Source organism: Pelodiscus sinensis, chromosome 10 (genome assembly GCF_049634645.1).
Source record: "Pelodiscus sinensis isolate JC-2024 chromosome 10, ASM4963464v1, whole genome shotgun sequence".
In the NCBI taxonomy this organism is placed as follows: Eukaryota; Metazoa; Chordata; order Testudines; family Trionychidae; genus Pelodiscus; species Pelodiscus sinensis.
In genome coordinates, this window is record NC_134720.1 from 5,818,107 (window position 1) to 5,841,864 (window position 23,758).

The following is a 23,758-nucleotide window of genomic DNA, read 5'->3' on the forward strand; positions in this document are numbered from 1 at the left end:
ATCTCTGGTTTTCTTTAGTAGAGACTGCCACTCCTGCCAGATAATTTTTCCTTTGAAGCTTATGTTGTGCGCTCATATTAACTTAAAATAATAACAAGGTGGATTTTTTTTAATTGAGTTAAATTGTTAGAGGCCTCAGACTTTTGCTTTTTGTTTTTCCTCAGATTTGTTTTCATACACTAATGATTAGTTGGAAATCAAAGAGATGATATATAGTACACTAAAATGGAAAAAAAAGGGCAATGCCAGCCTCCTGTAAACAAAAGGTTGTAAGCAAAAACCCTGAAACTATACTACAGAGAAGCATGCCTTTGAGATTTACATGTAAAGCATGCTTTACATGTTTTCTGAAAAGATTTTGAATCACGAGAAATGATTGCCATTCTGGCCGATATTGAGGTTAGGAAATACTTACATGGAAGTATTGCAGGCTAGTTTTCAAGACTAGCAATATTTATCATTTGGCTTGCATTTATACATAATCTATTATCGCATAAATAAGACACCATAAATATTCTATATTAGAAGTTGGAATATAGCTATTGTGTTTGTGAAAGAAAGGGGGGAAAAAATCAGTCATGGCTATAAATATGCATTTGCTTTTCCTTCACAGATATACAACAAAGTAAAAACTGGAGATCAGCTGCAGGTTGAACATGTGGTTAGTGTTCTGGAGAAGCAGTACCCTTATGTAGAAGTGAACAGCATTCTGGGGATTGATTCTGCTTATGATCAAAACAGGAAGGTAAGAAATTTGTGAGATGAAGCATTGTTGTCCTGGTGCTCCACTGGTTTAATATACCATTTACTGAATATGATTTCAGCCAGGATATTGAGCACAGTGGAACTCTCACTTGAAAAACTTGCAAAAGTTTCCCAGAATGAAGCTGCCAAATAATGTTTTCTCTGGTGTAATAGGGCAGAGCTCATTATTACTAATGTGACGAGGAGTCCTGTGGCACCTTATAGACTAACTGAAGTGTAGGAGCATAAGCTTTCGTGGGCAAAGACCCACTTCGTCAGATGCATGCATGCATCTGACGAAGTGGGTCTTTGCCCACGAAAGCTTATGCTCCTACACTTCAGTTAGTCTATAAGGTGCCACAGGACTCCTCGTCGCTTTTGCAGATTCAGACTAACATGGCGACCCCTCTGATACTTATTACTAATGTGTCCTTCACATGCACAAATAGGGACTGAGGTCATTTTTAATAAACAGGTACTATGAGTATTGGGGATGTTAATGGGGACCTGATTCCGGTTAACCAGTAGGGCAGGGGTGGGCAATAATTTTTGCAGGGGGCCACTTCATGAATTGTGGGTTGTGGTGGCAGGCCATATCTGCCCCAAAAAGAGCAGGACTGTGGGTGGAAGGGGCGGTTCCCTCTGGCACTGTATGCCCAGGCAGGGGAAGGAGACTTTGTGTACTCCCCCACCTCCTGGCCAGTTAGAGTCTTTCCCCCCACCATCCGTCCCCGCCAGGGGTACGTGATACCTAGAGGGAACCAGCAGCCGTTTTCAATGGTGATTCCCTCTAGGTGCCTCTAGGCAAGGGGAGAAGACTTCACACGCTCCTCTACCCCCAGGCCAATTGGGACCTGCCGGTGGGGAAGTAAGCAAAGTCATTCACTGTTCAAAATGGCTGGTGGTTCCCCCAAGGCACCCCGCACTCTGGTGGGCGGAGGGAGCGGTCAGCCTGCTTTGAGTAGCAAATTACTTCACGCATTCCCCTACCCCCCAGGTCTTGACTGACCCAGGGCATGGCAGGGCAGCCATTGGCAGGATTTCCCTAAAACAAGTAAATGGTATCCGCTAATCACCATAATTGGGATGCCTCTTTTGGCAGATTGGAATGGTGGCTTTCAAAATTCTGAGGCTTAAAGCGGAAGCACTGGGGAAGGCAGTTGCTGTCTAAAACTTTCAAAGGTTGCAGAGATGATGATAAATCAAGCTAGGCCATGAAACTGGGCTGTTCTTTGTATCCCTACTGGACTAGGTGCTTCTGACCCATTCAACTTTTTCCCCTCACAAAAAATACTTAATTACTGGATTTGGATTTTCAAGCAAAGCCCTTTTTATATACAAAAATGTTAGTCTCTGAAAGGTTTGTTGAGAGGGAGAGAGAGAGATGCTGAAAGAATCATTGCAAGAGGTTTTACCTGACTCTGGAGATTGAGACCAGATCTTAAAAATTGCAAGATCTTCTGCTCAAAGGATATCATGTCCTAACTTTTAACCTTGATTAGCCCTGTTGTAAAGGGATTAAAGGAAAAACACTAAGATGGTTTTGGTAAATATCTGCTCTGTCTGACAATGCTGAAAGTATTACATAAAGAAGATCCTGTTTTGGGAGAGGTGCTTGTGACAGTTCTCACACTGTTCAGGCCTGAGAGTACCCCCTTTACTCCAGTGAGAGGGACACTTGTTTGTGCATAACTGGCTGTCAGCTCCTTAAAACCACCAGCCTGCTAGCTGCCCAAATCCCCTGAGCTGTGCCAGCCGTTATTGTGTCTTGCAGGTTAACAGTAGGGTGCACCTCAATCCCCGAACCCCTTTGAACTATTCCCCTGAAGTGTCTAGCCTTTTATACACTGGACACTCAACTGCGTCTGCTGTCCTCAAGGCGACAATGTACACACCAGCTTGAATGATTCAGCTTAGCCATGATACTTAGGGAAAAATCATGTAAGTTTATTATCAAAGGTTCAAGATACCACAGAAAGGATAGTGGAAAGAAGAAGGTTAACTATAAAATAAAACCATGACATGGTTTCTAAAAACTCCATCTCACCCCAAAAGTCATTCACAGCATTTCTGCCAGGGCAGGTTGAGATCGTGTTTTAATTAACAAAATTGCACTTCTGATTACTTCTAAGGCTTTGGATAAAAGGGTGTTTTCCTTGTTCTATCCCACAAAGTGTCTGTACCCCAGAATCAGAGTAACTCCTTGTGCACTGTGCTGCCTCCCTGTTGGTTAGAGACTCCCTCCCCCCCCATTGATTTCATACATAAATTGGGCTGCCATTGTATTGGCTTAGTGTTTAACATGTTGAAAGAGGTGAATATACTGTCTCCATATTTGCCTTGATACAGATTATTGGTGCATATTTTCAGGGTATACACATAATTCCTTGCATAGTATCTGTACACGTGTTTCGTAACAGTATTAATGCCTGGCTTTCATTTAAGAACACACGTGATACTCATCTGTGAACCAAAATGTACATACCAGTATCAGGATATTCTTGGAACCCCCTTGCCGCGTGGCATTGAGATGTTCTAAGGTCACAGTACTGGATTAGCTTTGGGATTACTAAATATAATAAAAAGGGACCATAAGATGGTTAAATGCAATAGAGAGACATGTTGTCTTTAATGACATATACTTGTTAATGCGTTTTCATAGGCGTGCAAAGAACAGTGTTTTAAAAAGTTTTGCTCTGTCATATATGCCATCATTGTTGAACTGATTTATACATGGACTTCAGAGAGTGCATTCTCTTCTTGTCATTAATTCTACATGAGATTATGGCTCAAGTGCAGATATGGAACCATTTATATGCAGCTTTTAAAACTGCTTTTTTTACCTGCATGCACAGTAAATCATAAATTTTTGGTACTGGTTTAATGGAACAAGTTGATTTATTATTTGGCACTATAAAGAAGTACACTTAATGTTTTTGTTTTGAAATCCTGATGTCTAGATGAGTCTTGAGCACAAGGGGTATTGTAAACTGATGTTTTCTATATTTAATATATCTACAGAATATGTAAATTGTAGTAAAGCTTATAGTACCTTACTTGGAAGAATGTTCAGAGTAGAGTTCATCAGCGTTGTTAAGTGTTACAGTGAAGGCACACAATTCTGTGCAGTAATAAGATAATGTACTTATATATGTTTTTTTCTTTTCATATCAGGAAGGCAGAGGGTACTATGAGCAGACAGGTGTGGGCCCTCTCCCTATTGTGCTGTTTAACGGAATGCCTTTTCAAAAAGAGCAGCTGGATCCTGATGATCTAGAAACCATAACAATGCAAAAAATCTTGGAAACCACCAGCATCTTCCAGAGAGCTGTGTACTTGGTATGTGATGTTTCTAAACTGGGATTTCAAGGGGAATCCTAGCTTTCTGAAAGGCGAAGTTCCTCAAGGCGAGTTCCTTAAAAAAAATCATATAATTGAGTTTCTTAATTCACATGAATAGTTTGTTTTCAAGCAATTTAATAAAAACGTATTTGTAAGAACAGTGGCTTATGCAGCAACTTTTCTTCCATCTTTCTTTCAGGGTGAATTGTCAAGTGATCAAGATGTGGTTGAATACATCATGAACCAGCCTAATGTTGTTCCAAGAATCAACTCAAGGATCTTGATGGCTGACAGAGAGTACCTAGATCTAACTGCCACTAGTAAGGGACATGGTCAATTGCAATAAATAGTTATACAGACAAGATTTATTTACACGAATTGGTATTTCTCAGTGGAATGCACAATTACAAAATGTATTAATAGCAGGAGAGGAGAGATACCAGCCCACTTGGTACTAAGAAGACACACTGTGTCCAGGAATAGCGTGAACATTTATATAGGTTGAACCTCTGTGGTCCAGGACTCTCTGGTCCAACAGGCCCATGGATGTTGTGGGACTAGAGTGCCCCAGCAGCAGAGGTTGCCAGAGGCTTGGAGCGGAGCCAGCGAGCGGGGCAGTGGAGCTTTCAGGGCATCAGAGCCTGCAGCCAGCATGGGTGCAGGAGGTCCTGCCTCTTCTTCACAGCTTAGCTTTGCTTTATGTTAGCCAAGTTTTGTCCATTGTTAGCTAGGCTTCAGGCCTCACACCAGGCCTCTACTAAATGGGCTTATGTTTTAGGCCTTCATCTTGCTACACCCTGGTGGCTGGGAAGAGGAGCCCAGTGGAGCCCAGGCTGGGCTCTACCCCCTTCCAGACTTCCTGTGGTCCAGAAAACTCCCTTGTTTGCGACAGGTCTGGTCCCAAGGGAGCCAGACCACGGAAGTCCAACCTGTATGTGTCAGATTTTTCATAGTAATTCCCCATTCTTCTTCGAGTGATTGGGTGTGTGCGTGTGCTGCATGCACAGTCATTGGAAGACTTTTCCCTAGTGGTACCTATCGGGTTGGCTGTAGTGCCCCCTGTGGTGACGCCTCACTGCCGACCCGACTCCTGTTTGTTCCTTTCTGTCAGTGCCGGTCATTGGAGCTTTGACTTCCTGCTTTGCAAGTAGTTCTTCTCTCGAGTTTTGTTCCACAAGTACTTTGTAATGTAGAGTGTTATTGTTAGTTCATGATAGTTGCTCTGTGGGGGTTTCCCTCTCTGCTTGTTTACTAAAGCCTGTGGGGCATACATTGGCCCCAGGATTTCAAATAAGGCGCTAAATGCAGGAAGCGTATGCCCAGAGGCAACCCGTATGCTGCATGTCTACAGTGCCTTGGAGAAAGCCATCAGCAAGATAAGCGCAGTATCTGCACGGGGTTTAAGCCACAAAGCAAATGAGAACGAGATCAGCGGCTTAAACACCTTCTGATGGAGTTGTCACTTAGGCCTCAACCCCATGACGCAGCTTCAACTTCCTCGGTGCATAGCACACTGGCTTCAGTGCAGGAGGTTTTGTTACCCACCAGGATAAGCAATGGGATCGCCAGTCCTAGTCTCCTTTGTACGAGGTGGGTTCCTCGGTGCAGCATTGTTCTCGCTTGCCAGTGCCTAAGAAGAAGAAAAAGATAGATTGGAACTGCTCTCTCTCCAGGAGGTCTGGCAAGATTGCGGAGGCAGCCCTCATGGCACTGAGCCTGCCCAAGCTGGGCATCTCGGCCCAGACACCATTGACTCTGTTATCCAGGGCGTGGCCATTTAATCCAGTGTCAGTGGACTCTCTGGAGCCTGTGGTGGTGGAAGACCTTGACCTGCCCTCAACACCACAGACTTTTGAGGCAGCTTGGGACCTCATTGAGCTCATGGCACCAATGCTGTATGAACAGCACCAAGACAATAGATGGTACCAGTGGTAACAGTGGCACCAAACCCCACATTGTGCATAGCACCAACTTCTGGACCTGCCCCAGCGCTGCAGTTTGCTCCTGCTGTATCGATATCTGTAGTGCTACAGGCAACCGCACTGTCAACACCAATGACTGTAGCTAGGGTGCCATATGCGGGTCCCCCCTCAGGACTCCCTTGGTGCTGGGCCCCTTTCCAGTGCCAAGGCACCATGGCAAGCCAAGAGCCAGCAAGAGAACTTGGCCAGGCACCATTCACTGGCATTGTTGGGCTCTGCTCCCCTGTGGGCAATGTCGGACTATGCATCGGGTTCTGACACAAAGTCCTTTGTGTCCCAGAATTCTAGGTTCCGCTCTTGCTCGTGGCACCACCCCGGCACTCTTCCCGGCACTGGCACCAAGACTCCTTGGCAGCACAGGTGCACTCTTGGCCTCTCATGGCAGGTGCCAATGCAATGGCCCTTTTGGACTCTGCGAGCCTACCACAAGAACCAAGGGCATGGATTGCCTTCTAGGGCAGCTTCCATGGCACTGTTCACTTGGGCACCACCATTGTCCTCCTCTGTGATGCCAGCCTCCCTCTGGTGCCAGACCCACAGGCAACCAGGTGTCGTGGCACCCACGCTCATGACGGGCCCCACCAGAGCAATTGCTGGAGGTAGAAATTATGGAGGACCCTGTAGGATAATCCTGTACTCCCATTGGTTTGTCATTGTCGTCTCCAGACAAGGCGGTGACAGGCCTCCCCCACGACCTTCTTTGGTGGGTGACTTAAAATCTTAGCCTCCAAGCTGAGGAAGTGGTGGAGGAATCATATCCTGTTGTGGATGTTCTCTCACCAGAGGACCCAGCTTGAGTTGCCCTCCCAATTATCAAGTCCATACAGACAACCAGTAAGGTGCTCTGGCAGACTTGCCTCGATCGCACCCAGGGCCAACGGAGCGGAGACGTGCTACTTTGTGCCGCAGTGGGGTTACAAACACCTGGTACCCTTGTGGTGGACACGATCAGTCTCAAGGAGCGCCGGGGCAGTGGGGCCTGAACCTAAGAATAAGGAAGCTAAGGTGCTGGACTTTTCTGGACAGACAATGTATTTCACTAGAGGTTTTCAGCTCCGTGTTCCCATCCAACAGACACTCCTCAGCAGCTATAACTTTACCTCCTGGAATGTTCTCTCCAAATTTCAGGAGCTACTGTCCACAGAGGCGAGGCAGGAGTTTGTGGCAGTTGTGCAGAAGGAGTGCACAGTTTCCAAGACAGCCCTCTAGGCAGCTCTGGACTCCGCAGACTCGGCTGCCTGTACTATGGCCATAGGCATTGCTATGTGCCACAGTTCGTAGATTCAGGTTTCTTGTCTCCCACCTGAGGTTCACCACACAATACAAGATCTGCCCTTTGATAGTTCGGACCTCTTTGTGGAGAAAATGGATTCCCACTTACATAGCCTAAAATATTCGAGGGTCATTTTAAAATCCCAAGGGACCAGAAGCCCCCGCTCCTCCCTCCATCCCCAGCACTGGCATTTTAGGCCACAACAGCCCACATGCTGCTTCTCTGGCCCTTCCAGACAAGATCAGGGATGCCACGGGGGCAGGAGTAATACCTGGGGGACCTCTTCACTCCTCTTCCATGCAGTGCCAGGGTGCCTCTCAGGGCTAAGCCTCACTTTTGAGGGTGTGCCTGAACCAGATACTGTCATGGGTCCCTTCCCTCCCTTTGGGAACCAAATGTCCTACTTTTAACATGCCTGGATTCAAATTACCTCAGACTGTTGGTTCCTGAGCACGATAGGACTGAGATACTCTGTCTAGTTCTGCTCCCTCCCTTCTCACCAACCCCCTTCCCTGTCCTCCTTCAGCGACTCTTCTCACAAGTAATTCCTCCAGGAACTACATTCACTCCTCATCTTAGGAGCCTTCACTTCAGGGACTGAGGGTTTTATTCCTGATACTTCCTAATTCTCAAGGCCAGAGGGGGTCCGTGCCCCATCCTGGCCCTCAGGAACTTAAACACCTTCATAAGAAAGCAGTTTCGCATGGTCTCCCTGGTCTCCATTATACCTTCCCAGATCCAGGGGAGTGGTACGCTGCCCTCAATCTCAAGGACTTGTATCTTCACATTATCCCGGCTCCTGTGTTTTGTAGTGGCAAACAGATATTACCAGTTCATGATATTGCCCTTTGGTCTGGCTCTGGCACTTCAAGTCTTCACCAAGTGCATGGTGGTGGTGGTGGCAGCATTTCTACAACTGAACTGGGTGCAAGTCTCCCATACTTGAATGACTGTTTGATCCAGGGCAAGTCAAGAGAGCAGGTGCTCCAGCATATGGACTTGGTCAAGGCCACATTTTTCTGTCTGGGCCTAATCCTTAATGTGCCAAAATCCACTCTCATCCTTATGCAAAGAATTAAGTTCATTGGGGCCCTTTTCAGTTCTGCTCGGGCAACAATGTCCATACCCGAGTACCATGGCAGGCCTCATCTCTGTGCGGCAATAATGCCAAATTACAATGGTAGGCAACTGCATGAGGTTTCTTGGGCACACGGCCTCTTGCACTTATGTCCTGTGCCATGCCCACCTATGCCTGTGCCTGCTCCAAGCGTGGCAGGCATCTGTGTTCACATCCTGCAGGGACCTCCTTGACTGCATGGTCACCATGCTGCCGGCAACCCTGCAGTCCCTCGACTGGTGGATGCAGGCCCGGATAGTGTGTGCAGGGGTCCCATTTGTGGGCCCGCAGCTAGAGATCACCCTGGTGACAGACCCCTCAGACACAGGATGGGGTGCGCATCTGAACATGTGTTCACAGGGCTTCTGGTCTTGCACGGACATGTGTTTGCATAACAATATTCGGGAACCCAGGGCAATCTGGGTTTGTTTGCCAGGTGTTCCTGCTTCACCTGCAAGGCAAATATGTCCTGGTAATGACAGTCAACACCACAGGGATGTTTTATATTGTTTGATGTGGTGGGCTCACTCCTCTCTCTCCTGTGCCAGGAGGCCATCGTTTTATGAGACCTTTGTATTTCTCATAATACTCCCCTACAAGCATCGTACCTTCCAGGAACACAGAATGACCTTACAGCTTGCCTCAGTCAGTCCTTTTTCTCCTGGGAGCAGACGTGGGTCTCTTCATCTTCCGAGAGTGGGGTCATGTCCAGGTAAACCTGATTGCAACTCACTTGAACAGGAAGTGCCTGCAATTCTGCTTCATTCAGTTCCTGCTGGATGCTTTCCACCTGTCATGGACGGAGCAGCACCTGTACGGTTTCCCCACCCTCCAGAGCCATTGACATCTAGGGTCCTCCTCAAAATTCAACAGGACAAAGCGATGGTCATACTGATGGTACCGGCGTGATCAAAGCACCATTGGTTCACCACACTGCTGTCCCTCTTGGTGGCCAAGCCCAATACGCTCCCCCTGGTTCCCAACCTGTTGACACAGGAGTTTGGCAGGCTGTGCCACCCAAACCTGAGTCACTCCACCTCACAGCATGGAAGCTCCATGGCTAAATCGCCCCAAACGCCAGTGCTCAGGGCTGCCTATGTAGTCAAATAGAAGAGGTTCCCCCTGTGGTGCCTTGATAAGGTCCCCTCCCCAAGCAGGTGATGGGTCCCTTGATGCTGGACTACCTCCTTCACTTAAAACACCAAGGTCTGGCTGTCTTATCCATCAGAGTACACTTGAAGAGAAACTGATGACATCTCCTTGAAATACTTACGATTTGCTATAGTACAGATTTCAGTGAAACTTTGTACTGTTAAAATACTAAGCAGTATACCCCATGCAGAAAGATTATGTAGAATATTAATAGTTACAGATGCACATGTGAGATCTTACCTGAACGGTTTGGGGAGTAGTAACAGTATGGATTTAAAATTTTTTTTTTTTTTTTTGCACAGAGACTTAAGTTGAATGGGACCGTACACCTCTGGTTTCAGTTGTACTTTGCAGAGTGAGAATGATACATAGTTTTTGGTGTATATTGTGTCAGTGACATTTATTAATATATTAGCCATTAACATTAGACATGAAATATAAAAACATGATGATATTAGGGTAAATGTGCAGCTTAAACATTAGTGAATGTTACTAATTTATTTATTCTAATGATATTGTCAGTTTCTGCACCTAATATTGTATCTTTTTCCTGCAGATAACTTTTTTGTGGATGATTTTGCTAGATTTACTGTCTTGGATTCCAAAGATAAAACAGCAGCTGTAGCCAATAGTATGACCTACTTAACAAAGAAAGGTAATAATCATGATGAAATCTTCTAATGTGTTTGTGCAGCTCCTAATACAGCCATGCCTTGACCCTGGTTGGGACCTCTGGGGCACTATAGTGATATAAATTTTAAAATCAGTCTGTTTACGTGGAGCTTTACAGACTGCAAGCACTTATACGGAGGAAAGCAATCTTACCTGAAGTGAGGATCTTCTCAGGGAAGGAAATAAAATCAGAGAACTGGTGAGGAGGACGTCAAAGGAAAGACTTCCTTAAGAGCTGGCTTACGGGCTGGAAGAGGTTGAGGCTTGACAGGAAATGGGAGACTGTCAGGCATAGGTAACAGTGTCATAGATGCAAGAACAAAATACAGGACTATGTAGCACTTTAAAGACTAACAAGATGGTTTATTAGATGATGAGCTTTTGTGGGCCAGACCCACTTCCTCAGATTAAATAGTGGAAGAAAATAGTCACAGCCATATATACCAAAGGATACAATTAAAAAAAAAAGTGAACACATATGAAAAGGACAAATCACATTGAAATGTGACTTGTCCTTTTCAAATGTGTTCACTTTTTTTTAATTGTATCCTTTGGTATATATGGCTGTGACTATTTTCTTCCACTATTTGATCTGAGGAAGTGGGTCTGGCCCACAAAAGCTCATCATCTAATAAACCATCGTTAGTCTTTAAAGTGCTACATAGTCGTGTATTTTGTTTTAGCTACACCAGACTAACACGGCTACATTTCTATCACTATTATAGATGCAAGAGACTGACTGTAAGAGGTGAAGTGGGAGTAGTAAGGCAGAGAGCAGATTCAGATAAGATTAGGCAGTGAAGATTCTGTCTCTCGGTTCCTGAGCTGTTTAGCAAAGAGAGCCAGTCACTAACATCCTTCTCAGGTACACAGAAATACTTGTCCTCCTTTTTCCCCTGGGTCTGCCTCTTTTTACCCTCCTGAATCAACTGTAGCCTTCTGTGATTGTCTTCTACCACCAAACTATTCTTGCAGCACCATTGTATTCCTGGTGTACTTACGTTAACATAGATCCAGTCCTGCAAAGCACTGAGCATTCTACTGAAGTCAAATTTTGAAGATGTGCTGACCAGAACTGAACTCAGTATTTCAGGTGAAAACATGCCACTCATTAGAAGAGCAATTAACCCATGAATCTCTCTGCCATATGGTAGTGAGCCAAAGAGCCTAGATTAATATAACATTTGTAACTCTTAAAAATACACTACAATTCCAAACTCTCATTTGAAAGTACCTTTTCTGTTATAGTGTGCAGTCTGGATCTGTACAGAAGCAGACATTCCCATGGAGAGGGAATGACAGCATAACTATTTACTAACAAGGTAGATGACCAGTCGACCCTTCACAGCTAGAATTATTTTAGATCTGATCAGCTTCATGTAGAATCCTCTTTTCTGTTGTCTGCTGATTTCAGCACCTATCTGGACACCTTCTGCTTATGGAGGCATTATGTTTTTGAGCTGTCCCAGCTTAATTCACAATTTTTGGCTTGCTGCTCCTCAAGTTATTCAGAGTACTGGATAGCTAGTATTAGATTACGCAGAATAATGTAGCATGTTTCTTTTCTAAATAGTGGAAAAGCCCAAGTTTTGCTGACTCACCTGTTGGTATTCTTCACTGCAATGGTATTGAACTTGTGCTTAGGGAGTGTCTACACAGCAGCTGGGAGAGTGATTTCCAGCTCAAGTAGACATGAAAGCATAGGTGACATGTGGAAGAAGGCAGGAGGGGTCACATGCTCCCCTAGATGGGTCATTTTGTTATATTTATAAGCAACACACAAATCTTGATTATGATTCTATGTGCCGTGGTATTGCAGGATTGAACCCAAAGCTTCATCCCACTTTTATAGTTGTAAGTCCCAACTTTAGTCGATGGGTTTTGCAGTGTCATGTTGGAATCATCTAATTGTTAATTGGGGATTACCTCAAGACTGGTTCCATTGTCATGCTCTGTCAGATTCTGGGAGTGACTGCAGCTGGTTTGTCTCATTCACAGGTATATGCCTTTGCTTTAGAGTCATAAATTCTGCCCCTCTTTGGCCATCCTGAATTTGACCAACATCTGAGTTCACTCCTCCTCCTTATCCATTCTGACTAGAGATGTTAAATTTTGATTAATCAGCTAATCACGTAGTTGATAAGGGGGAGATGGGGCGCTCACTATCCTGGCTGCACCTCAGCCTTTTAAATGTAATAAGAGCTGCTCATGGCTCTCACTATATTTAAAAGGCAGAAGGGCAATGGGGAACATGGGGCAAGTATGTTCCGAATACGGGCAAGTATGTTCTGCTTTTGAAATGTAGCAAAGGTCAAAGAGCTGCAGTTGGAACATGGGGCGAGCGGGGACAGCTTCAGTCAGCTACCTCCTGCACTGGCTCTGCCTTCCTTCCTCTTCTTCCCTTCCCCCCCTCTGCCTCTCTCTGATAGAGGCAGCAAGGGGTGGGCGAAGCAACTAGCCACATCACTGCTTGACTATCTGGTAAGCCTATGGTTATCAGGTAGTCAACTAGTCGCTTACATCCCTAATTCTGACCATGTGAAGCGTCCCCCTAGATTTTAATTCCTGAAGCCAGATGACCTCACTCCGCCTGCTCCTCCACCCCTGGTTTCCTTTCCTTCAGGGCATTGGTCACCTCTGCATGAGAATACTAGCTCTGCTTGAGTTAGCCAGTTAAAAATAGCAGCATGGCAGTGGTAGCCACCTGATTACAATCCCACCTGAGCTCCTGGATTCACACTCAGGCAGGCAGACTGAGCTGCTGCCCATTCTCACATTGCTATTTTTAGCACTCTGACTTGAGCAGAGCTAGCCTGTGTACGTTTAACTGAGCTGGGAATTACCCTCCCATCTGCTGTGTAGATGTACCCACAGTGAGATACAAAAGCAATAGCTGGCCACATCTAGATCATACGCCACTTTTTGCAAAAATTGGAGTTTTATATAGTGTTGCTGGCAAACAATGCTTGCTCATGTATTCTCAATTTTAGCTGTTTGGTAACATGATAATTGCATATACCATGCTGCACAGCTAGCTCATTTATACTTGTGCATTTTTTTATAGAAATTGATAATGACATTTTCCTTTTCTTCCACTTTTTCCTTTTACCTATATCCAGGAATGTCCTCCAAGGAGATCTATGGTAACTCAAGCTTTAGCAGTTTCCCTTTCTTGGGTTATTACTTAAACATGTTTAGGTTATTTGGGGATTTTCTGATGTTATAATATGCTGGCCTAGAACCTGCAGGTAGTAGGAAAAACTGTCTGCATGTGTTTTTATTTCTTTATATCTCTGGAAAAAAACCAGATTCTGTAACCTACCACTTCAGAAGGATGAAAAAAGCATGTGTGTACTCTAGTGAGAAATCATAGGTTACTTGCAGGTTCTTAGGTTACTTATAATTTCTGAATTTACCAAGTAGTCAAATAAGTTTAGAATCATAATGATGCATGTCCCTCCAAGATAATCAATCCTAACCTAATAATAGTAATACCACTTTTCAATATACATACAAGTATCACTGCTGGACTTCATCTGAATCTTTCCTTGCAGACCTTTCCTTTTTGTCAAACCCTGCATGTGTATGTTTTCCAGTGTAATGCCAATGTGATGATAATCAGAAGCTTCTTTTTTTCCCCCAAGTGTCACATTTTTATTCTTTTACAGATGATTCTTTTGTTAGACCAGTTACTTTTTGGATTGTTGGAGACTTTGATAAACCTTCTGGGAGACAGTTGTTATATGATGCCATCAAACATCAGGTAGGCGGTGGCATTTCAACTTAAAAGCAGAGGCAGTGTGGTTCAGTGTCTAGAGCACTGGAATGGTACTAACGTCTCTCTGTTCCAAAATTTCCTCTTCAACTCTTTTTCTATCTTTTCTGTCTATATTAAGTCTTGGTGGTAGGGACTGCCCCTTACTATATGTTTTGTATAGGGTCCAGCACAATTGGGGCTCAGCACAACCCAGTGCCTAAGTCAGTAGGCACTTACCCTAATACAAATACTAATGGACACAAATCAGGCTGACAGATCTAATATTAGAGTGACACTGCTTTGTGTCTCTCATCTGCACTCTCATTGTAGCACATTAACTTTTTCTTCCAATATTTTGGGCAAAATTCCAATGCATTTCAATGCGCTGCCTGCTCACAACAATTATTACACGTTTAAATAAACATGAATATTGTATAGTTACTTTTTTATCTCCTTTCATTGTCCCTTTCAGTCTCTGGACATTAACCTGTACGCTCCACAAAAAACATGCTCGAGAAACACACTAACTTTGCTGAGTGCTATTTAATGTCTCTCTCCAGTTCCCTCCTCAGGCAAAAGCCTGAGTAAACAGGCGAGCCTTACAACTTGCCCTGCACGTTGCTGAATTTTCTTTTTCCAGTTTGAAGGGGAAAAATTCAGTGCCTGCATTGTCACAGTTGAGCACATAACATAAATGTCAAGAAACTTAACATTTTAACTAACTCAGACATATTGCCAATACTCATTAAGAATTCTAGTTACGACTCTCTAGTAATTCAATTACAACATAGGAATCAGGGAGGCAGATGTTTATGATAATGGTGGGAATCATGTATTTGAATTTCTTGACTACTATTCACTTACTCTCTCTCCAACATTTCTGTATTAACTTAGATTCTGTATGTAATATTATTGTGGGTTACTTAATAAAACAGCATGGCTAATTTTTCTGACTTCTAAATAAGTTGCAGTGTTTGGCAGGTATTTCAAATTTCTGCAGCCATGCCACCTAAAGCTGAGAGTCAGTCAGATCTTTACATGCTCAAGATGGATCAGATCTCTAAAAGAAAACAGATGCTATGGGAAGTGATGTTGATGCTGCAGTAGGGGGTGCTGTTTCCTTTCAGGATTTGAGCCAGTGCCCCACAAGGGTGTCCAATGTACGGGGTGGAGCTGCCTGACATGCAGACCCTTTGGGCTCATTAATACCCAACAGTGCTTGTCCCTATAGTACTTGTTGTAAAAGTAGTTTGTGGATTCCAGTTTATCCTGGCTAAATTTCAGCTTGAGTAATCACATTCTTACCCAAATTATCCTTTAAGAGTAGAAAATACATTTTTTTTTTGTCCAAAGTAGTCATGTGGTATTGCCAGGTTTTATTTCTGCAGTGGTTACACTTCAGCATAAAGCAAGGCAACAGCACAAAGTAAACACAACATATATGTTTCAGAAGGGCAGCCGTGTTAGTCACATTCATTTGTGTGTGTGTGTAAATATAATATACATGGTATTTGTTTGCACAGTACTTTGAGGTCCATTTAGCATTTGAATTGTTAGCTCTTTGTGGCAGAAATCTTGACTTCATACTTGTCTCTAATATGCTAACTATGCTGATGCAATGCAAGTAATAAGTAAGTTAGTTTAAACTCACGCATTATCATTAGTCCTGTTAGCCTTATGCCTGATTTGGAATCAGTATTTTCCATTAGGCAATACAGATCAGTTTCCTTTTGCTTTTTCGTATAATGGATCTATCCCACTTATCTAAAAATACACTAGAATTCTAAATGTGTTCTAACCAGCACTTTATTAAAACACAGAAATCCAGTAATCTTGTCCGAATTAGCATGATTAATAACCCCAGTGAAGACCCAACCAATGAGAACACAATCATCACCAGGGCCATATGGGCAGCTTTACAGACACAAACGTCAAATAATGCCAAGAACTTCATCACTAAAATGGCGAAAGAAGACACAGCAAAGGCACTGGAAGCAGGGGCTGACATCACAGAATTTGCGGTTGGTGTAAGTACATGTGATGGTTTTGCTGGTTCTTCGGATGAACTGCTTAGTGTAATGGCAGGAGGTAACTCTTCATGTAGTATGCTCACACAAAATGTGAATAATGCTAGATAGTAATATTCTAATTCTTATCCTTAACGGGTTAATTTCTCCAAACTCAACATGATTTCACAATTGACGACATGATTATTTCCTTTATTTGTATGATTTTGAAGCCCAGTGGGGCCTTGAGATTTCAAAATATCCTTCTCTGTGCGCGTGTAATAAAACATTATTTAGATTTTCTTTCTTAAAAATTCTGTCCCAAAAATGCTTTAGATCCTTACGTACAAGATAGGAAACAATAGTTAAAATTAAAAAGTCCTGTTATAAGGTAAAAACGGACTAAGGAGTGGATAGTCCATTGGTTTTATACGTAATTACTTTGTGCATTTGTTAATATATTGTTCATATTCAGCTTCCACTTTCTATGCATATAAATTCTTCAAACAACAAAAGGGAGAGAAAATATTAATAGAATAAAAAAGTATGGTTTAAAAAAAAACCCACAAAAATTAGCAATGGGGCTTCAAAGCGGGGTGGTACCTGAAACTATTGCTGAGTCTCTGTTTGAAATGTATCTGCATTCTAGTTTGATGGTGTACCTTTAAGTAAAGGAAAGTTTTCAGATCACACTTGAAAATGTGATACTAAGTAATTAAAGATACAGAAATTCATTGTGGCTATTCCAGTAGCAGGAATGGCAGAAAACAAAGCTCTCACATCAAAGCGGTGAGATTGTTTGTTTGAAAAGGACAGAAAAAGGCCAGGGTTCAAACAGAGAACGAGAAAGGGAATAAAGAAAAAGAGTACATGGGTTAGATTGTGGCAAACTATGAAGATATTTGTGAAAACTTTAAAAGACAGTTTAACAGGTAGTATCCATCAGTCACAGAGCATTTATTCAGAGTCTCTATTATGATTCCCATTTCAGTAAGAATATTTGGTTTTTTTTCCTTTTAGGGTATGGATGTCAACACTTTTAAAGAGGCCTTTGAATCCCCCAAAGTGGATTTTGTACTGTCTCATGCCATGTTCTGCAGGGATATTCTTAAGCTGAAGAAAGGACAGAGGGCAGTGATCAGCAATGGAAGGGTGAGCTCACTTCCCAGATGGGGAAACAGACATATTTAAAATGTAGCAAATAAGGAAGACTTGAGTGACAACAGGGATCTAGGAATATGATGCAGGACTCTTCAAGTCACCTGTTCAAATCTAGCCCAGATTGACTGTGGCCAAAGACCGTTGCCATCTGACAGCTCTTTGTTGTGTATGACATTAGTGACTGCTCTCAATACAGTTTCAACTGGACAGATGTCCACATAACAAGAATGTCAGTTGTGACCAGCACAACTTGAAGCTTGCCTCTTACTGAGAGAAAGTAACTGTAGTTCAAGGCTGAGGCTGATACAGTGGGGAGTGTGACAATGTTGTGCTGCTGTTACCAATTTTGTTTCAATACGTGATTTGCCTAGTAAGTCCGATTCCATTTTCTTTGTAGATTATTGGCCCACTAGAAGACAATGAGCTGTTCAATCAGGACGATTTCCACCTCCTAGAGAATATTATACTAAAGACATCAGGACAAAAAATCAAATCCCATATTCAGCAGTTGGGAGTGGAAGATGATCAGTAAGTAAATATGAACAGGAACTAAGGGTACTGGTTAAAAGCAGAGTGCATGTTGGTAACATGGCATTACATGTCAACAGAACTCCTTCATGTACTAAGAGAAAAAACTTTTTAAATAAGAAAAATAATATGCTTGCTCTTCCCTACCGTGACCTATGTTTAGAGAGAAATCTCTTACAATTCTACATACGAATCAACTTGTTCCAGAAAACTGACTTCCTGTGTTGTCAGTCTCTGTAGTTAAACTGCAAAAACCTAGGTTCACATAATGGTAAGGGCCTGGCAACTCTGTGGATGCTCTTTTTCTTTCTGTACAAAATTAGATTTGAAAGTATTTTAATCCAGCTGCCCCTGAGTATGTACATTTTTCAGAATATAAAGCTGTTGTATCGCTTCAGTATTTTTTACAAACAGAAAATAAGGAATAAAATGGGAAAGAGAACATGCTAGCAGGATGCCACAAAGAATACATTTTGTGGACATAGTGGGATTTAGCTTATTTTTGCTGATTAGCCTTGAATATTTATTTGAATATTGCAGATCCAAGATACATTTCTGTATCAATTGCAGTAACTATATAAGCACGTTAGCGTCTTTTAAAAGTTCATTCTTAATTTATCAGTGTTTCATGGAGTGACACAGGAGGGAAAAAGGAATAAAGGAGGCAAAATAGGCATACAGAGAGAGACACATTATGAGTTTAACAAAATGTATTTTTGAAATCTAGTTATGTTCAGGTGCTAAGGAACATGTACGAGTTGCCAAAAAACACTGATTCCTGTACGCTGCCAACTGTTCATAGTTTGTTTGTAGGATCTCAAGTATCCCATGCATTAATCTTGTACAGCCTGTAAAACTCACCCTCGCTTTCCTGTGGCCTCTTGCTACCTTTCAAAAGCCAGTAGTATGCATTTTTTCACATGGTCAAAGAATTTTTTAAGTGTAAAGACATCAGATCCCTTTATGCCCATTCCCAGTAGAAGGAAAGGGAGAAGGCTAAGGCATGTTCCAGGAAAGGGGCTGGAGAAGGAAAGGAGGATATGGTTCTGGCAGATGCAGGCCAGCTTTGGACTGAGTTCTGGATTAGAAAACATGCCAGAATTTAGCAGATTGGATCAGGTTTATGGTTTTGTTATGAATGGCTTGCATAACTGTGGCTATAAACCCATGAGACTAGAATTAATTATAGGAGAATCTGAAAGATCCTTAACTCTGGCCTCACCAGCTTGCACTGTTATGCCATGCAGCCCTATTTTCATTGTTTAGTATTTCTTTCTTCACAATTAGGTTGTAATAGAGCTGGAGCTTACTAGAGATGTTTTTCTTTAATCTGGAAAAAGTAAGTGATACTTGAACTAGTTTAAATATTCAGGGAGTAATAAAAGGGAGGTAATTTGTCAGTAGTTATTCTTCTCTGATTATGGTATCACATTGCATTCAAATTTGCTCGATGCATGGAATTGCTTTCTAGTCTCTAAAGATAATTGTGTTTTTTTTAAAAAGGAAACTTCTAGAGCTGCCCTGCAACAGTACTCACTCTGCAGGGTTATCTGAGTTTGGTTCTAGCAGAGGCAGGAAGAGCTCTGGAAGCAGCATATCTAGTCACTACAAATACAAACTGATTTGTTTTGCTCAACAATTAATTCCTTTTGCATATAATGGAGTGACTTTTTTCCAGAGTCCACTCTAGTCTCAGTTTGCTGGTGATCATGCCTTATGGGAGCTTAGATCTTCAGTCTCCTCAGAGAAATATTTGGACCTTAGGGTGATGGGAGAGAGAGGATAATAGCTCCTATTCTCTGGGTTAGATTTTAATTTTAGAAATTTGCATCATCTGTTTCCACACTGTCATGTCTCAAAAGTGCACTACTGTACATGTACATGAACAATAAAGGTGTGGGAGGGGATTGAGAGGCAGTATAAAACAGTCCATGCATCAAAGGCTACGTCTAGACTACAAGCCTCTTTCGAAAGAAAGCGTCTAGACTACAACCAGTACTTTCGAAAAAGCAAGCAGCTTTTTCGAAGGAGAGCACCCAGGCAGTCTGGATGCTCTCTTTCAAAAAAGCACAGTTTGCATATCATAGTGCCTTTTTTCGAAAGAGCACTTTCGAAAAAAGGCGTTCTTCCTTGTAAAATGAGATTTTCCGTGGTGGAAAAAACTGCCACGTTCTTTTGATTTACTTTCGAAAGAATGCAGCAGCAGTCTAGACGCAGGGGAAGGTGTGGTTTTTTTTTTAAAGGCCACTTTTTTCGAAAAAACCCTGTAGTCTACATACCCAGAGATTAGAATTTGGGCCTTCTATTTTGTGTATATTAATCTTCAGTGATACTGAGGGAAATACATACTTCAGAGTACTTGAAAACCTCCTCTCTTCCAGTGCAAGTGACTTGGTTATGAAGGTGGATGCTCTTCTGTCTGCTCAGCCAAAAGGAGAGGCAAGGATTGAATATCATTTTTTTGAAGACCGATACAGGTATTCTACTGCTGTTAAATTCAGAGTATATTTATTGACCTGTGTATTTCTTCTTCCTTGTCTCTGATGTATGTTAGCTGTATATCCTATTCAACTTTGAATCATCGCTATCATCATCATGGCAAATCCTAAGTTAACTCCCTGCATTTTTTCTATTGCTACATATGTGTATCAGTAGAATAGTCTCAGGGCACAGTAATGCTTCAGAGAAGGTTTGTGTTTCATGAAACATAATAAAACAAAACATTTAATGAGGAATTGTTTGAGTGAAGATCAAATGGCTAGGAAGCTTACCTACAATGTTGTAATAATTGGGCTTACAAATTAGCCCTAATTGTAAGATCAGTTATAAGAAGTGAGTAAAGTTCATAAAATGTCACAATCTATAATGTTGAGGAGAAGAGATGCAAAAGGGAGACAGACTGAATCAGTGGAAACAAAAAAGGATTATGAATATAACTCTAGGACTGTTAAAATCATGTTTTGATTTGTTGTTCCACACTTTTCTGGTTTACAATGTACCTAAATTGCTGTGTCAGAAACTAGGCATAATTGTTGGACCAAAAAATGAGGATCTGAGTCATTATGCACGTCTCTCTCTTTTGGGGACTTTAAAAGAAAAGTTTTTTAAAAGTGGAGAAGCTTCTCTGAAAACTGCTGGCTGAGAGATGGGTGGATTGGGAGGAGCAAGCATTGCTATCATGGCTGCCATCCCTATTGGTGTCCTGAGAGATGTCCTGACCAACCCAGGCCAAAAAAAGGTGCTCAGATAACATTGCCACGTCCACCAACTCCGATCCCACACACGGCTTCAGATATGAGTCTTTGCTTCCTTCCTCTTTTCTCCATCCCTGGCCCTCAAAAGAAACAAACCAACCTCCCCACCCTAGTGTCTTTTCTTTCTTATTTTGCCTTCTAATAAGAATCTGGCTTAGCTGGCCAAGTTTATATTTTGCAAAACTGCCCAAAGCCTATGTGGCCAAAGAGACAGTTTATAGCCTGAATGTCGGTATGAATTTTCCTAGTCTCAGAGTGGCTAATGATAGAGATGCAGCCTCTAAGTAGTGGCTAATGAGATTGTGTGCTTTTCCAGCAGTACAGTTGCAAGTGAAAGTTAATATCAGCGAGAGAGCCTGTATTTTCTGTCTTCCCCTCTCATATATGTTTGTTATCCCTTTTCCTAGAGGTTATCAGACTTCTTTGTAGATGCCAATGCCAGAAAGGACCATTGTGATAATCTGATCTGACGTTCTGAGAGACCCAGACCAGAGTGCTTCCCCAAAATTATTCCTAGAGGAGATCTTTTAGGAAAACATCCAGTCTTGATTTGAAAATTATCTGTGAAGGAGAATTCACTACAGCCCTTGGTAGATTTTTTTTTCCTTAGGACTTCAACAGCAATAGCAAAAACAGTAGCTTTAACCTATGTTAGCTATTTTTTTCTCTTTTCCCCATATTTTGTACAATCTAAGACACTATTTCAGATATGGGCTTTTCCTTCTGAAGACTCTCTATTGCTAGAGGGAAAGGAAGCAAAGGATATTGTTAAAACAAAAGGCTCACTTTAAAAGCATTTGAAATGTAGACTAACTGGGTTTTTTCCTTCTCATCTGAAAAGGTTTGAAAACTTTTAATGGTATATTTGCTTTGGGACTAGTAGGGTTAAGTCTTTCTGTACCAAACCCTATTGAAAATTATGTAATGTTGGACCATGACAGTCATTTGTTTTTTGGGCCAGTTTATTCTATCAAAATCAATATAACTAGCACCCAGCCTACAGATTCTTAGGCTATGAGGCCCCAGTTCATGAATGTACTTAAATATGCACATATCTATGCTATGTGTGAGTAGTCCTATTAAGCACCTTCCTGAGTTAAGAATTTGCTAGGTCTTTCACCCACATTATTTGAGGTTCTAAGAACTGAGTGGTTTGTTGTTAATTTAGCCATAAATCTGTCACTTTAAAATGGCTTTTTTAACTCTTTGTCCTCTTTTCTTTTTGTTTAGTGCAGTTAAACTCAGACCAAAGGAGGGAGAGACCTATTTTGATGTGGTGGCTATTGTTGATCCAGCTACCAGAGATGCTCAAAGACTTGCTCCATTACTTATGGTATATATACAGCATTGTAATGCATTAATCAGCAGTCAAAATCTTTTACAATATAGTTAGTTCTGTATTTATGAATTGTTTCTCTTTCTTTTTAAATGGATTATTTGTAGGAATTGAATAAGGGCCTGATCGAAGCCTACAATACAGTAAAAAAGCATTAGAGAATTATGGTATCAGGAGAAACGCAAAATTATGTTGTCAGTATGAGAGAAGCTTCAATTATGTGAAGTGCATAGTGTTAGTCACGTTGGAATGTAACTTTTGATACTCCTTGACATCTCTTATTCATAAAATTATCTACTGGAAATCATCTTCTATTTGAAGAAATAGACTAACAGGCTTGCAAATTGTGGTAATGGGTTTATTAATTAAACTGGAAAGAAAAGCCAGAGATGGGGGATATCTTAGTTTGAGTTCTAAATCTAACTTTAATTTCTCAGAAGGGTTGTGGGCTTTGCAAAATTAAACTGCTTTGAATTCATGGATTGGAAAGCTCTCTAGAAATACAAAGTATAAAATTGTTAAAATAAAACCATTCAGCTCTAATAATTAGATCACTAGGATTTTTCTTTAATGTAAAATCAGTCTTTGTGTGGAAGCCAAACGTCAAAAACATATAGAATAGTAATAGAGATGTAGCCATGTTAGTCTAGTCTAGCTGAAACAAAAAACAGGACTATGTAGCACTTTAAAGACTAACAAGATGGTTTATTAGGTGATGAGCCCATGAAAGCTCATCACCTAATAAACCATCTTGTTAGTCTTTAAAGTGCTACAAAGTCCTGTTTTTTTGTATCAAAAACATAGGCCATGTCCGTACTACAGAACCTGTGCTGGCATAGACCCCTAGTGGTGACTCAGCATAAGAGTTCTGCTAGCATAGTAAACCACTTGCCCACACAACATTAGCAAAACTGATAGAGCAGTCTTTCTCAAACTTTTGAATTGATGAACCCTTTCACACAGCAACACTCAACCTGTGATCCATTAAAATTAAAAACTTAAATTAAAAACTTTTTTTCCCCATTTACCACTGTTACTAATTCTAGAGGTGATGCAGGGCTTGGGTTGGAGTCAGAGAAAGAGTGCTCTTTCTTGGACTCCATGCTGTGCAGACAGCTCCAAAAGCTGAAATAAGCTATTTCGACTTAAGCTACGCAATTAACGTAACTGAAGTTGCATAGCTTATTTCAGCTTTAGGCCTGCTGTGTAGACATGCCCTCAAAGATTATCCCTCTTTATGCCCCTGACTAACATAGCTGTGCCAGCAGAAAACTAGTGTAGACATAGTCCTAGATGACTCCATATTTTACAGTATTTTTTGTTCTGACAAGGACAAATTTAGACTTGCATCTCAGATGTGTAAGAGATTCATTTGGATAGAATATATCCGATAACTAACTTCTAATTTACTAATGCTAATTGCAGTATACTATC

At 41.9% G+C, this 23,758-nt stretch overlaps 1 protein-coding gene across 4 annotated transcripts in view; it reads left to right on the plus strand.

The window, feature by feature from the left end:
* UGGT1 (UDP-glucose glycoprotein glucosyltransferase 1) overlaps window positions 1-23,758 on the plus strand; it is an 88,333-nt gene that overhangs the window by 33,447 nt on the left and 31,128 nt on the right. For 3 of the 4 annotated variants that reach the window (XM_075938346.1, XM_075938349.1, XM_006115454.4), the window contains exons 17-27: window positions 614-745; window positions 3,919-4,083; window positions 4,286-4,406; window positions 10,167-10,265; window positions 13,402-13,425; window positions 13,951-14,045; window positions 15,860-16,066; window positions 17,066-17,197; window positions 17,604-17,734; window positions 20,116-20,211; window positions 22,219-22,321. In XM_075938346.1, the coding sequence (XP_075794461.1) occupies window positions 614-745; window positions 3,919-4,083; window positions 4,286-4,406; window positions 10,167-10,265; window positions 13,402-13,425; window positions 13,951-14,045; window positions 15,860-16,066; window positions 17,066-17,197; window positions 17,604-17,734; window positions 20,116-20,211; window positions 22,219-22,321 (1,305 nt within the window). The remainder of the gene's footprint in view (window positions 1-613; window positions 746-3,918; window positions 4,084-4,285; window positions 4,407-10,166; window positions 10,266-13,401; window positions 13,426-13,950; window positions 14,046-15,859; window positions 16,067-17,065; window positions 17,198-17,603; window positions 17,735-20,115; window positions 20,212-22,218; window positions 22,322-23,758) is intronic. The other variant, XM_075938348.1, reaches the window with a different exon arrangement.